Source organism: Labrus mixtus, chromosome 18, assembly GCF_963584025.1.
Source record: "Labrus mixtus chromosome 18, fLabMix1.1, whole genome shotgun sequence".
NCBI lineage: Eukaryota > Metazoa > Chordata > Actinopteri > Labriformes > Labridae > Labrus > Labrus mixtus.
The window spans coordinates 4,131,183-4,147,485 of record NC_083629.1 but is presented as its reverse complement, the minus strand read 5'-3'; the positions used below and the strand labels follow the sequence as shown (position 1 = coordinate 4,147,485).

The window sequence follows — 16,303 nt, the reverse complement described above, 5'->3', positions numbered from 1 at the left end:
AAAGCGTAATGTAAATTAAACTTGGATACATCAGCTAGTCTGTAAACATATTCTCATCCTCAGGTCTTTTTTGCCCGTTTTGAGTGTTTTTTTTCCCATTGGGGGTGTTGAGGTGGATTAAAAGAGAGAATCGCTCTCATGATTCCCCGCCAGCCTCGACATCATCTTTTGTTTTTGTTTTGATTGAAAGCCCCCTGATGGCAGAATTTACATCCATTCTATAAGATTTAGAAGAAGAGAAACACTGTGGCACAGTTTGCAGTTCGATCCACAAGGGGGCAGTGTGCTACGTGTAGATCATGTGCCTTTAAAACGCTTCTGGTTTGGTTCACAATAAAGTTTGCACCGTTCACTAAATTTATAATAACAACCCAATATCACCGATCAAAATGTAATTATATATCTGGTCGAGGTGGAGTTTGTATCAAATATCATATAATAATTATAAAAACCAATATGTTATAGGAGATCAAAGAAGTAGAAAAAACAGAATACATTTGCAAAAGAAGGCAGTTATTGTGGAAATAGGAAGAGGATTTGTAATAGAAGAATAAAAATGTAAACAATATGAAGCTTTTTTGTACATTTTCATATTTTGTTAAAATAATTATTCTGCGTGTATTTCTGCCGACATTTCCTTTTCTGTAAACCTTTCTTATTAATGTTGTTCATTTTGGTATTTTATACATTGTCATTTATTTATCTGTATCACTTCATTTTGCCTTTCTTTTTTTTTTCTTATTTGCTGGTTTGTCAAGCTTTATTTCTTTTTCAACTGCATCTGTGTGATCTTCCTGCACAGGCTTTTATTGACATTTGAAGGAAATAAATAATAATAATAATAATAATAATAATAATAATAATAATAATAATAATAATACCAATAAAATACTAGTAAAATAAAACGAGAAATAAACTAATTTGCTGGAAATTATTTAAATGTCGGGACATATTCAACAAATTAAATGAAAATGTTTGTTTTTTTCCACTTTTTGTTATTTGTCTTTAAGTGCTTATTTATTTATTTTAATTGTTTTCTAAATTTATTTTCCTTTTCAACTTGTGTAAGCATAAGTGTAATTCTCTTTCTACATCTTACATAGGCTATATAATTTTGTTTAATTCTTTTTTAATATATACTGACTTGTTGGCCCTTTATTTATTTTGGCGCTCTAATGACTCCATACCCCCCTCTCCTCACCTCTTTCAGATGACTTTGGATTGGGTCTCGTCGTGCTCCCCACGCCTTGTCGGACGTGGACGTGGTTCGTATAAAAGCGTCACTTTCAGCTGTGGAAGTGGACCGAAGGACAGGACGCCAACATGAGTCCAGCACTGTGGGAACTGTTGTGTTGTTTGAGCCTCCTGTCATCGGGGACTCTGTCACAGAGCGACCGGCAGATCCACTCCATCAGCCCTTTTATCCCACGAGTGTCCCCGCAGGTCCCTCCGAGGGTCAATCAACGCTTGCGAGACGTCAAATCTCTCGAACAAACCTCTGACGAAGAACCCAGCGCAGAAACCTTTCAAGAGCTTCAGCTGGCTGATCACGCAGCGCCAGGAGACCACAGCTACCTGACGCAGGAGAGACGCAGAGCTGTCACTGGAGGTTTGTTGGTGGATGTCCTATAAGTTTGTAAACTGTCTCTTATTATTTACTGCTACTTAAGGAATGATGATTTAATGCAGGATGTTTGGTGAAGTCGTGTTTCTCCACACAGCTCTGCGTGACTTTAACTAATAACTTCAGTTGACGGATCATTAATCAAGACATCAACAATTATTTTGGCAGTCATTTTCAATTGACACATTAGGATTCCCTTTACATCAATTATATTTCAGACATGTTTTTCCTCATCCTCTATGAGAGCAGAATAGCACCTGTCTCACGGAAATATGACTATTTAATTTTTCTTAAAAAGTTGTCGATGCAAACATGTCTATAATTAACATTAATGAATGAATAAAGTTACAACATTTAACTTATTTATTTGTTTAAATAATGTTGTTGTGTTTTTCTGAAATCCAGATAAATTGATGCTCATCAATTAATGAATGAAGTAACAGTGAATAAAGTGATGATCTATCAGTGCTAACTAATCACATAAAGTTAGAGCAGTCGGTACTCAACAATTACACAAGTATATTATTACCATTATTTTTAAACCAAGATCTATTGCAATTTATAATACCATGGCATGAAACTGTACCATTCATAAAAAAAAATTCTACAAGACATAGAGCATTTCATAAATAAAAAGAAGATGGTTAAACATTATTTTCTGCATTTCTTTACCTGTTTCCAAAATCCGCATCAACCATTAACATCATGTATTATAACTACACAGATCAAGAGGTAAAATGCATTACTTTAATTATTCATTTCCAAATGAATACTTGGTTCCTTATGGAAATATACCCATGTTGTTTTTGCAAGACACAATAAAAATGAATCTGTACACTGTAATGTATATGACATAATAATTTTGGATATAAGATAATGCAAAGAATCATTCATTGCAACGTTTAGAAACATTTATTTCATAATGTACAAATCAAGAAGAAATGTGATTTCTAGCCATTCATTCTGTTCTTATTGGGAATAAAAGGTGAGAAATCATACAGAATGAAAAGCACAGAAGAGACAGAAATGAATTAACTTTGATTTGAATCAAACAAAAGTCACCACTTCTCTGATGCCCTCCCCTCTGCCTTTTCCCCTCTCTCTTGGCAAAGCTGGGGGCACTAACTCCAGGTTTCTTCAGCCGTCCCAGCAGCAGACGCCCAAGAGAAGCCGGCCACTGCAACACAGAGCTGCACCCAGTGCATCATGGCAGTCTGCTCGAGACTTGAGAGGCCCCGTTGCATCCATCAGAGCCAGCGCAGGTATTTTAATTAAGCCATAACCAACATGTTCTCATTATACTGCAAAAAGACTGTTGTTGGTTGTGGACCAGCTTTTCTCCCCAAATCAAAACGGAGGGTTTTTTAATAAAAGCCATACAAGCCCCAAAACATATTTTATTTATATATCACATTTATTGTCATATTAGGCTAAACATATTTACTTATTTTAAAGTGGTCATAGTGGTTTGAAAGATGTCTTCAGATAAGGTTGATTATTGATGTTGGGGTTTCTTTACATTTTTGGGCACAAGTTAGAACGCGGCATATCCAGGTTTTTCAAATCCAAGATAAGGGCTTGTGCAGATTTTTGAAACCAGGATATGAAGTTAGAATGCACAACAATAAACCAGGATACTTTAAAAAACAGTCTAAGCCTCTCGTGTGTTAACAGCAACAAGGTCCAACTGCAGAAACCGGCCCATAGACTTGGTGTTCATCATCGACAGCTCCCGCAGTGTCCGCCCTGCCGAGTTTGAGAAGGCCAAAGAGTTCCTGGTGGACATGGTGGACAGCCTGGAGATCGGCTCGGACGCCACACGAGTCGGCCTGGTCAACTACGCCAGCACGGTGAAGATTGAATTTCTACTGAAGACTTATTTTGACAAGTCGGCCCTGAAGCAGGCGCTGGCCCGTGTGGAGCCCCTTGCTTCAGGCACCATGACGGGCATGGCCATCAAAACTGCCATGGAGAAAGCTTTCACCGCCGAGGCAGGGGCGCGAGCCGGAGCCATGACCATCACCAAAGTGGCCATCATAGTGACAGACGGGCGGCCCCAGGACAAAGTGGAGGAAGTGTCAGCAGCAGCTCGGACGTCTGGGATCGAGATCTACGCGGTCGGGGTAGACAGAGCGGATATGGCGTCCCTCCGCCTCATGGCCAGCCAACCACATGACGACCATGTCTTCTATGTGGAGACCTATGGGGTCATTGAGAAGCTCACCTCCAAGTTTAGGGAAACCTTGTGCGGTAAGGATGAGGATAACGGGAGTGCGGATGTTCCATTAGATGGCAGAAATGGTGATTATGGTCTCGGCCTAGACCGCAGAAAAGACCGTGATGGAATAAATAAGCCTAATGAAAGTCCAGATAAAGGAAACAACGGTATGTCAGATCCGTACTCTAGATTGCACCTGTGAGGGGTTTTGGCAGCACCGATAGAGGGAATCTCCACTTTAAAGTAACTGGCCCTCTTCTTTTGGATTTACATACAAGGGCAAAAATAACAAACGCTATACTGCCTCTTGTTGTGTTGACATTTCCAACATGAAGGTGTTGACTTGCCGGTTGTGACAAAAAAGTGTGCAATCAACAATAAGCCATGTAAAAAAAAAAAAAAGGCAAATGAAAGAAGACAAGTCGCTGATCGCCGCTGATCTAAGACTTGATCATTTTAAAATGGTTGAAGCCTGACACGGTGCTGCCTTTACTTTTCACAGTGAGCACACTGCTTGCTGCTCTCTCTCGCTGCAGCTTGTGACCTCATGCTGCATCCTCAGCTTAGTCTACACAATTTGGGCTTAAGCGCTCTGTGACAATAATGTCCACTCAGCCCGCACGGCAAAAAACTAGACTTGCTCTAAATTTAAATAAAATTTATTTTAGTGAGCTCTTTGATTCAAATATTATTCCTACATAATGATCATTTATAAACGTACCTTAAAATCTGCACAGCTCTGCCCAATCATGAGTGATATAAGAAAGATGCTCATTAATATAGGGATAGCATACTGTTTGCTTTCATGCAGCTGTGTTCTGAAGGGCGAATGTGAAATGCAAGTCAGATGTAATTCAAAAGTTTCACTATAAGGACCCACATCAATTGTGTTTACAAAAGCAGTGGCAGAGATTTAAAAAAAACTAATCACGAGGTCAAAAAGATGTATTTAACTTATCTTCAGTTCACACTCTGGGGGTGCCAGATAGCCTAGCAGCTTTGTTGCGTGCAGAGGCTATCGTCCTTGTCTCAGCAGCGGTGGGTTCAGAATCTGACCTCAGCCCTTTGCTGCTGCATGTCCCCCCCCCCCCCCCCCCCCCCCCCCCGCTCTCTCCTCCTTACATTTCCTGTCTCTCTCCAGCCGTCCTAGTCAATAAGGCAAAACGGCCCAAAATATCTTAAAACAGTTCTCACTTTGACCATTTGACAGTCAGACGCTTTTAGATAACTATTACCAAGATCAAATAGATCCAAAGATGTCACTTTATATTGTCTGTTTTAAGTTTCAGTTCCATCATGGTTGCTCATGCTATTTATGTAAGTGTCTCAAACAACCTCTGTGTTTTAATGACGCCAACATCTGTCCCTTTACAACCGTTACAGCCACAACAACAACAACAACATGCAGCACATGCATGACCGTGTTCTCATTGATCAGATATTGTGTTTGTATGATCTGAACTGCATGAAATAGTCCGTTGGAAAGCAGTGATGCACAATTGTTTGAGAAATTTAAACTCAAAATCCCTTGTTAGATTTGAATGTGACAGATGACTTTGTCTCTCTGCTTCATGACAAAGGATTGAAAACAACAAATCAATTCAGTTTAACACAAATGTAGTTCAAGCACAGCTCGCTAATCAAGCTAACTAATCTGCATGTGGGTGGCTCTGTAAACTTGTTATTTTACAATAAATCAGTACTAACACCTTGCTTACACAGTCAGTAGTCGGTAGTTGACTGATTTTCTCTTAAGCCAATCAGACAGTGACGTGTTTCTTTGCAGGTTTGGATGCATGTGCTCAGGGACACAGCTGCCAGCACATTTGTGTCAACAATGAAAACTCATACGACTGCATGTGTCGAGCAGGATACATCCTCAACACGGACAAGAAAACATGCAAACGTAAGAATCTTTATCTTTTCTTAATGTCTCTGTTACAAATCCAACTGTGTTTTGAATGATTTACAATCAGACACATAGTGCAGGGAAATGTTAAAAAGATATGCTGTGACTGAACATTGTGTAAGTATTGATTTGGGACTAGATGGGTTAAGCCTTGTTGGAGGTAGGAACTCTAATAATGAATGTAAGAACTTTATACTCCCTTTGAGAAACAGTTAGTTTGACATTTTGAGATGTGGACACACTGCATACCAGCTCTTGTCACTAATGTTTTGAGTTGCCATAAATAGATCAGAGCTGACAATTTTCAGCACAAATGAAATGAGGACCACATAATCACTGCCCGAGCTGAGAGACTAAAAATCAAAATGCAATATTGGGCACTTAGAGGGTTAAAAAAAGCCTTTAGAGGTCTACAGAGACTGTGATGAACCTCCTCAGAGGGCTACCAAGAGTTGATCCAAAGACACAGAAGGAGATGGAAATAAAAGTTAGGTAAGACTTCAGCAGTGGAAACGTTACCGTCATTGTCTCGCTCATCAACACTGTGAGGAGTTTGAGCTGCAGCAGTGGCTTTTACGTCAGCTGATGGAGGAAATGAAGGTACTTCACTGATGCAAAAGGAAAACAAAGAAAAGCAATGCAACAACCAAAAGATTAAATAACACTTTGAAATTCCTAAAAATCACTACATAGGAATGCAAAATTGCAAAAATGGATGCATTACAGATCGGAGAGGAAGGGAGACCACAAAGTGTTGAAAAACACCTTCAGACAGAGACACAATGACCACAAAATGAAACAAAACACTACCCAGTGATACAAAATGACTTAAGTGGAAACAAAGACGGCAACAAACTAATAAAATCACGGATATCCAGAAGAGCATACACAGACATGCAAACTATTAAAAAGAGATAGGACTACAAGATCAAAAAGTGATTTTAAGGTTTAAAAATAATTGCTTATATGGCCAGATGCAATAAAATAACCAACAATATTACATTTTGAACTTGTAATTTTTACATAAACTTAGTTTATTAGATGTGAAAGTGTCTCTTTACAGGTTTAGATTCATGTAACCAGGGACATGACTGCCAACATGTTTGTGTGAGCACTGAGGACTCGTACATCTGCAGATGTCAGCAGGGATATGTGTTAAACGCAGACCAGAAAACTTGTTCACGTAAGACCTACTGTACATTTCATACATGATTTGTTTTTCTGTCTTTTGATCAGTTCCTTTCCCTGTTTTGCCAAACGTGAAGTCTTCATATATCCTGAATATAGTGTGCAGATAAATCTTCTTTTTTAACCTGAAGGACTTCATGTGTCCTGTTGCAGTTTTGTCTTCAGGTTCAGATGCCTGTTCTTTGGGACATGACTGCCAGCACATGTGTATCAGCACTGGTGACTCGTACATCTGCAAATGTGGAAGTGGATATGTTTTAAATGCAGACCAGAAAACATGTTTGCAAAAGAACGAGGACTTTTCAGGTAGATTGTGTCTCTTCATTCATCACAAACTGTTGGATACGTTGACTTGACGTGAATATATGAATCCATTTGTTTGGAGCTGGAGTGGTATAGTTTAACGTCTTTGGGTATTGTTAGCCTGTTAGTTGAGCCATAGCATTCATTTAGGGACCCCTGTTGCATCTTGGGACTGGATTTTTCTGAAGGTTAGCTGCTGATGTTTAGTTTAGCTTTCATTTTGGTTAGACCCTCTGAAGCTTTTTTAAAAAAATTTTGGTGTAAAGTGGTGTACTGGCAGCATATCTATCCAGGAATTGTGATTTGCTCATCTACATTTGTAAGAAATGGATTTCATGTTCACTTTTTGGTGCAGTTTCTTCGGGTTTAGCAGACGCTTTTATCCGAAATGACGAATCCAAAGCGACAAATCCTTAGATGAGGGACAAGATTTATGGCATTCGAGACAATCTGGTTTCCATTTGTAATTCAAAAAGTTCTGACCAAACAGATTTGACCAGGCTGAGGTTGTTTGTTTGCAGGTATAAATGTCATGTCAGAGAGAATAAAAGAGCAAATCGATTTGCTAAAATGCTATTTCACAACCTACTGGAAACTATACAAAAGAATTCAGATAGCATCTGACTCTTTAATGTCTCCTCCCTCAACTCCAAGCTTGATAAAAGTTGGAGATGGCCAATTCAGAAAGAGGATCGCAAAGTTGTAAACTTAAATACAAAGTTGCTTCAGACTCTCGTCGGTTGGTGTCATGAAATGCCAGTAACATGCAGACATGTCTGTTTTCAGGATCTGATCCGTGTGCCAGGGGCCATGATTGCCAGCAGATTTGTGCTAACAATGCTGACTCATACATCTGCAAGTGTGGGCTGGGATATAAGTTAAATGCAGACCAAAAAACCTGTTCAAGTAAGAATTCTGACCATGTGATTTGAGGATATTAGTGCAATTCCACTGAGTAGTCAAGAACATATCCATTGACTTGCTTGGTTAAAGGCAGAATAAGACTTTAAGTATTTGATCAGTTAATATAAATCTGTGTGGTGGTGTGAATATTAGCTGTGGAAGTATCTCTTTTCAGGGTTTGAGACATGTGACCAGGGACATGACTGCCAGCATATTTGTGTCACAAATGATGATTCCTACTTTTGCAAGTGTCGTGAAGGATATGTGTTGAATGCAGACCAGAAATCGTGCTCACGTAAGAACCTTTTATCTCTCTCTATATGCATTTCAGGTTGCTGTGTTTTTTCTGTTGCTGTGGTATCCTTCATGCATTTTATTTAGAGAGATCATATTCTCAAGGGGATTGGAAGTATTGCTGTTTTCGGCTGTACAGAGATTGATTTTGCACAGCATTAGATGGCAGAGCACTCCTCTTTGGCACCTCCTCTGGATGTTATTAGGACCTTTATAATGATGGATCCCTGGTCTCCTTTAGCGTTGTTGTCAAGACCACATTAATCGAGACCACAACATGCCCGAGTTGAAAGCTTCACATGCTAAAGAAAATCTCACATCTTAGCAAGTTTGTTCATCTAACTTCTTGTCAAAAATATTTCATTATACTTATTAAAAGCCTCACTCACCTGACAAGTCCATATAAAGTTATATCAAGAAATAAGATACTGATCTGGATTTGTAAGGTTAATGTTGTTTATAATAAGTGTAAAGACATATTATGTGTCTGGAAATTAAATGCTAAGATTTGAGTTTTGCAGGTGTCTAATTAATAAGATACCTGTATAGATTTCTAAGGAAGCAAATCATTCAGTGACCTAACAGCAGCTGTTTCATCCATAAAAGTCAAAGTCATCTTTATTGTCAATTTTTGCCATACAGAAAAAAATAAAAATAAAATTGTTTCTCCCCCGAACCATGATGCAAGCTGTAAAAGTATAAAAAATAAAATAAAAAAATGTAAAATATAAAGGATATAAAAATAATAAAGATATATTATACAGGTTACAGTACAAAGAAAATGTGCAAGAGATGTGCATTCCAAAAAACTACAACAACAACAAATGTGCATGGAGTTGAAGTTTAAATCTAAATAAATATAAAGTACTAACTTAGTGAAATAGATGTTCCAGTGTCTTTTTAAAGTGACGGATGCTTCTGTGTTGAGAAAATTAGATAATGATCAGATAAACTCCTGTATACAGGTCCAAAGCAGGGTTGGCTATAACTCAGTGAGGTCCTTAACAAGTGTGGGTGTGTCTTTTCAGGTTCAGATACATGTGCCCAGGGACATGACTGCCAACATATTTGTGTCAGCACTGATGACTCGTACATCTGCAAATGTCAAGCGGGATATGTGTTAAACGCAGACCAGAAAACTTGCTCACGTAAGAACTGGTGCTTAATCATTTGGTTTTGTATCGATGTCTGAGCTATAGTTGTACACCCCTGTTAAATAAAACAGGGAAAAAACATTTTATAACAATTGTAGACATTAATAAGATTAACTAAGGAAGTTGCATATGGATGCTAGCTTTGGAAGTGTCTCCTTTCAGTTTCAGATTTGTGTGCCCAGGGACTTGACTGCCAACATGTCTGTGTCCAAAATGGCAATTCTTACTTCTGCATGTGTCATGAGGGATATATGTTAAATGAAGACCAGAAAACATGCTCACGTAAGAACTTCTTAACTCTATTTTGATATGCATGTTCATATTTGCATATCAAAATATGTGTCAAGCGTCACATCATATTCCAATATTACTTTATTATCGTTACAAAAAAGCAACTTAAAGGAGGATGAGGAATTGAAAAATGGTAGGATGCAGTTTTAGTGTTAAAAATATTGATGAGAAGATAGGGTTTACTTAAACAGCTCTTAGTCTGCAATTGAAAAGGTCAAGTGCATTATATTGATTACAAACTATAAAAGGTTTTTGTAGAAAACTGGACATTCTTGTGTGCTTTAATGCTGTGCGTATGGGTAATAACATGAGTCAACTGACTTAGGTTGTTCAAGAGATGCGGAATTAGGGATAGAGTTAATGCCCATCGAGTTGTTTTCAATGGACCTTCTAATCCTTCACAAAACGCAGAAATTAATCAACCTTGTTGTGTTACATAGAAGTTAGCTGTGAAAGTGTTTTCTTTCCAGGTCTGGATGCATGTACCCAGGGACATGACTGCCAGCAAATATGTGTTAGAGATAACAACTCTGACCTCTGCATGTGTCATGAGGGATATGTATTGAATGCAGACCACAAAACATGCTCACGTAAGCAGCTCATTTGTTTTTGATTTGCATTGTTTTGTTTTGATGGTGTGATTCCACAGATTATAACATTTGGAGTTTCAGAGGATGGCTCATAAAAGCCCTGTACAATTCAGCTGGAGATTAAGAGATGGTGGGGCAGTTAGTCCTGTACACACACAACACACGTTTTAAAAAATATATATTTTCTATTTTTATGGTCAGCAAGATTGAGCCAGAGATATAGAGACTTAAAATGTTTTAATGTTTTGGTCATACGGATTAGACATGGGCCTCTTTTAAAACAAACTGCTACCAAAGGTGCGCCGAAAAACAGCCATAGGATTTTTCCCCCATAAGACTATGTCATTGAGGTGTGAGCTTTCCTTTTTCAGGTTTAGTTTCAGATGCATGTGCCCAGGGACATGATTGCCAGCACATCTGTGTCAACAACGGGAACTCTTATATCTGCAAATGTCATGAAGGATATGTAATGAATGCAGACCAGAAAACATGCTCACGTAAGCTTCTTATAAGTTTCAATTTGCATGTTTGATTTCCATGGTGTGATGGAGCACTTAATATTTAAAAAAATGGCACATTTGGACTTACAAAGGATGGTTCAAAAAAGCACCATAAGCTCAAAAAAATTACATTTTAAAATGATGTAGTCACAAGGCTTGGACATGTGCATCTTTTAGGGAAGGGTAACCTGTGGTGCTCCAAAAAGGCCATTTGAAAATTCACGAGATGTCATAAGATAAAGCTATTAAGGTGTGAGCTTTCCTTTTTCAGGTCTAGGTTTGGAGGCATGTGCCCAGGGACATGACTGCCAGCACATTTGTGTCAACAATGGGAACTCCTATGTCTGCAAGTGTCATGAAGGATATGTATTGAATGCAGACCAGAAAACATGCTCACGTAAGCACTTGATCTCCATAAACGTACATGTTTGGTGTCCGTGGTGTTATCTGGCCCCTCAAGAAAATCTACAAAGCATTTACGTTCAAAGTTACAAAAGATGGCACGTCAAAGATTTTTAGTAAGAACTGGAGGGTAAGAGATTTTAGGGAAGTAAGTCCACAAGAATTTCTGAATATTTTCTATTTTCGAGGTCTGCAGGAGATATAGAAACTGGAAATGTTTTAATGTTTTGGTTATAGGGCTTGGACATGGGCCTCTTTGGACATGATTCCCCCCCATAAGACTATGTCATTGAGGTGTGAGCTTTCCTTTTTCAGGTTTAGGGTTGGATGCATGTGCCCAGGGACATGACTGCCAGCACATTTGTATCAACAACGGGAACTCTTATATCTGCAAATGTCATGAAGAATATGTAATGAATGCAGACCAGAAAACATGCTCACGTAAGCTTCTTATGAGTTTCAATTTGCATGTTTGAGTTCCGTGGTTTGATCCAGCCCCTTGAATAAAGCTTCACAAAGCACCTTGTTGGAGTTTCAGGATGTCCTGTAAAAGCACCAAAGGCTCCAACTAGAGAGTTGGAGATGGTGAGTCAGGTAATCTTATGGACACACTAGAGGTCCTGTGAATGATGTCTTTGTCCATTTTTGAGGAATGCCTAAAGATGAAGGGGATACAGAGACGGGAGATCTTCAGTCACAAAGCTGACATATCAGCTTCTCCAAAGGGCACTGTAACTGAAGGCTCTGCCAAAAGCCACATATAGACATTTTAGATGTTATAAGATAAAGTAGTAATGTGTGAGTTTTTCTTTACAGGTTTAGGTTTGGATGCATGTGCCCAGGGACATGACTGCCAGCACATTTGTGTCAACAATGGGAACTCCTATGTCTGCAAGTGTCGTGTGGGATACATGCTGAACATGGACCGGAAAACGTGCTCACGTAAGAAAGTTCTTCCGGTCAAGTAATGATTGGTACAGCTTTCAGACCTGCTAAATCCTGCTTTATTCTTTTAAAGGGAATCCATTAATATTTTAAGGGATTCACTTAATAGCATATATGATAACCAGTATCTTCTTGCCCTTGAATGAATTACACAAAGTCAGTTGTGAGTGTGTCTCTCCAGGTTCAGATGCATGTGCTCAGGGACATGACTGCCAGCACGATTGTATCAACAATGGCGACTCGTACAACTGCAAGTGTCGAGTGGGATATGTGTTGAATGCAGACCACAAAACATGTTCACGTAAGCATCTGGATTTTTCCAACATACATCTTTTTTTTTTTTTATTAAATCCTTTAAGAGGTTTCAATGGTTTGTATACTGTTCTAGACTAGGATTTGTCACCCAACCCTCAAACACCATGCTGTCTTGTGAGCAGGAGAACTTTTATTTGGGCTCAGTCAGACTGGCATGGATGACCAATAATTGTGGCATACATTGGCATAATATTTATGAGTTCTCAAAGGATCTATAGGCAACCAGGTTCCAACAGCTGGCCAGGTGCTCTTTGAAAACTATTTCCCTTATAATATTTGGAAATGTGTTACCAAAGATGGGTGTGTCCACATGCTTGACTTAACAAGAACCTTTCCAAACCATCTCAATGCTTCCAAGCCGATTGAAGGTGAGATGGCTGTTTTTCAAGTAGGACCTACAACTTTGGTATTTGCTCGTTGTTTGTTTTGTCCTCTCAAAGAGCGTAAAGGCTTGGTCATGTTCCTTCTTTGAGTGGTACTATAGCCTGCCAATTAAGGAGTTTGGACTTTTTAATGAAAGCTAATCTGCAAAGCCTCTGTGTTGTTCACAGTGGTATATATGTCATGCTGAAAAGATAAATCGAAAATGGATATGCTTTGTTGATCTTTTGGCTTGTACGGGAATTTCAGGTAAAAGAAATCCAGTTTATTTGTTAGCCAATCAAATGGATAAACTACCTTCCCTGACATTTTTCCACAGTCGTGGTTGATGGCACAGCTTCACCACTGACTCTAGCAGGCTAGGTAAAACTTGTAGACAAAAAGCTAGTATAGAGAAAGCCTAAATGGAAAAAAATTCACCTTGATGGTGTAGTTATATGAAAAGTAGTGATGTAGACTCTACTGTTAAATAAAGGGTTGGACATAGAAGCAGAAGCTCTGTCTTTGCTCATTCTTGTAAATTTAGTTCACTACGTCATGTGGGAATTTGGTGAAGCACATGTTGACAGATTTATCAAAATTTAAGGTTTAATAAACTTTGACTTTTGTAGTTGTCACATCTGTCTTTTTGCATTATTCAGTCACGAAGAAGTCTGAAATTGACTGCAACCAAGGCAACTACCACCAGCAACAAGCAATACGTCTACTGATATAACCATGTAAGGCAGAGTTCATGGGACATAAATGGGTGCTGCTCTGCTGGGTGAATGAGAGACTTCTTAGCAAAGGAAGTTGTGGTGTAAGCCAGACAAGAACTTTGGTCCAATAGCTGAGATTTCTTCCAAAAACATGTAAAATTAAAGATGGTTTAAAATTGCATATTAAGCCCATTATTGGGAAAATAAATAGAAAAATGTGTTTCTTACAATAAATTACAAAAATAATATGATGGTGTTTGGGCTATTGTGTGGTGTTCTAATGCCAGTGTTTGGATAGGCCTGATAGTGTATGTGGCTTTGCGCAACGTTAAATGTTTTAACAATGGGGGTCCTCAGTCTCTAGCACCGTTAAATTTGGGGTCGCAGACTGAAAAGTTTGGGAACCCCTGCAATAGCCCATAGTAAATTGTTGTAATTGATTTGCCTTTTATCTGTTGTGATTGTATCTTTTCCAGGGAATTGGCATGTAATGCACAAGTGAGTATATTACCCAAACAATGTGCTCGGTGAAGCTATCCAAATGTGACCTCTGTAACTAAGCACTCCAAGCTAAAGTGATTGAAACATGTCTAACCCAGTTTCTTAACTCAATCACAAATGAAAATGAAACAGAAATCATGTTTGTCCCTAATTGATCAATGAATAACCCTTATCCTTATGTATTAACAATATATTATCAACTCTTAAATGTTTTTCATATTTAAGGTCAACATCAACTCTCTGGGGGTCTCAAAGTGACCAATGGTCCAAAAAGGAAACCAAAGGATTGGCAATGTGCATTTTCAAGAAGCTATTCTAAACATTCACTAAAATTCCTTGACCCTCTCCCTTTATATTTTTCTCATTCGTTCAGAGGAAATGCGGAGTGAAATAACCGAAGATGCCTGCATGTGTGAAGCTCAGATGTTGTTCCAGAAGAAAGTTCAGTCAACGATTCAGGAGCTGAGCAGAAAACATATCCTTTTTGTTCCATGGGCTATAAGCGAAGGTCTCAGTTTGAACTCAAAGATTTTTGCTCTTGATTGGGAAACTGTTATAAAATCTTAGTTTAATTTGTGTTTTAAATGACAGAACATTGAATCTGAAGTTTGATTGTGTTGAGCTGTAGTGTTGTTATGAATGTGTCATGATGAACTGGAAAACATAACTCAATTTCCTTGACTGTTTTTTCACTTGATGAACTTTTACAAAAAGTGAACTTCATGGAGGGCCAGCAGCAGTATTAGGAAGCAAGATGATAAAAGACATGTTCTGGACTACCCAACAGTTTGACAACGGGAAGGCATCTGTCTAGATCTGTCCATTTGGTCTGCATAGCAGGCTATTGCTTTCTGATGCAATGTACTGTAAACATTATGGTTTTGTATTATAAATGTGCATTTACCAGTTATCGGACTTCTTACAGTAAAGTATGGTGTAGCTGGTGAAAATGTTAAAATACTTCTGTATATTTGTAATAAAGGCTTCATTATATCCAAAAGTGTAAATCAATTAATTTACAAGATAAACCTTAGGGAATTTATAGAAAAAATAGGGGAGTACTTCGTAACATATCAAAAGTATGAATGATTATAGTGGGAACGTGTTGACAACACATCCTTGTTGTGTTTTCAGTGCTCTGACAGCATTTCTTGGTTGGTGATGGTGCTTTGTAGAACAAAAAGCTTTCGTCCGTGACCGTGGCACAATTAACTAATCTCTTTCAACAACAGGAGCATTGTTGTTACCCTTCTGGTTGCAGCTTTATTACACAGAGAAAAGATCCCCCCAAAAAAGAGCCTGATCCAATTGGTCCCATAGCTGTTACATCACAGTGTATTATTGCAATCCTCTCCTTTGATATCTGAAGTATTTCAATAACTTCATTGCACGGCAATAATTGTTTGTAACAGACTGGTACGATTGTTTAAGGGGGAAAAAACAACAACAACAATTGCTTGTTTGTGGCCATTTAGGACTTCTTCAATGCTCCCTTTCAAACCATAAGATTGTGAGTTAATATCCACTCAGTTTTTTTGTGACTCATCAAAACTGTTGTTCAGAGTATTTTCTTTCATTCTACACATGCATGTACTGTATTTTGTACTTATCATTACCATGGAACCACAGATGAACAGACATTTCTTGGTGCTTTTGTGATTAAAAAACAACTAGCCTTTGTATTATTCTTTTTTAATAATCGCATAGTAAAGCACCTAAGACATTGTGAAACAATTATTCATATACAAACCTTGTATTGGTTATCTTGTATTGTGTATTTGATGCATTTTCAAATGTGGTTTGTGGGCCACCTTTAAAACATCTCAGTAATAAATCAGTTCTGAGAATGACACCTTCATTGTTATCACTTTATTTGGCTGCCATCATGATTAAATGCAACATTTTGTCAGAATGCTTTTTTTTTGTCTTAGTTTGGTTCTTTTTAGGGTAGGGTTTAAAAAGTTTTTGGATGAAAACCCTAAGCAGCTAAATAAAACAGTGTTTGCTTCATCTCAAATACTCCCACATATATGAGGGACAAAAAATGACTAAAGTATAAATAAATAAATGTTGGGAGAAATGCATAC

At 38.3% G+C, this 16,303-nt stretch overlaps 1 protein-coding gene across 6 annotated transcripts; it reads left to right on the top strand.

The window, feature by feature from the left end:
• The first annotated feature begins 1,271 nt into the window (after positions 1-1,271).
• LOC132992775 (matrilin-2-like) lies at positions 1,272-15,122 on the top strand. Of its 6 annotated transcripts, none has more exons than XM_061062274.1 (18): positions 1,282-1,609; positions 2,737-2,886; positions 3,299-3,874; positions 5,629-5,748; positions 6,815-6,934; positions 7,093-7,245; positions 8,029-8,148; positions 8,321-8,440; positions 9,468-9,587; positions 9,756-9,875; positions 10,355-10,474; positions 10,846-10,971; positions 11,246-11,371; positions 11,692-11,817; positions 12,193-12,318; positions 12,503-12,622; positions 14,590-14,691; positions 14,910-15,122. In XM_061062274.1, the coding sequence occupies exons 1-18, from the start codon at positions 1,324-1,326 to the stop codon at positions 14,960-14,962; spliced, it is 2,784 nt and encodes a 927-aa protein (XP_060918257.1). In that variant the 5' UTR covers positions 1,282-1,323; the 3' UTR covers positions 14,963-15,122. The 6 variants fall into 6 exon arrangements, with proteins under 6 accessions (XP_060918258.1, XP_060918257.1, XP_060918253.1 ...); XM_061062270.1 differs by having other exon boundaries at positions 3,299-4,009; XM_061062271.1 differs by lacking the exon at positions 6,815-6,934 and having other exon boundaries at positions 3,299-4,009.
• The last annotated feature ends 1,181 nt before the right edge of the window (positions 15,123-16,303 follow it).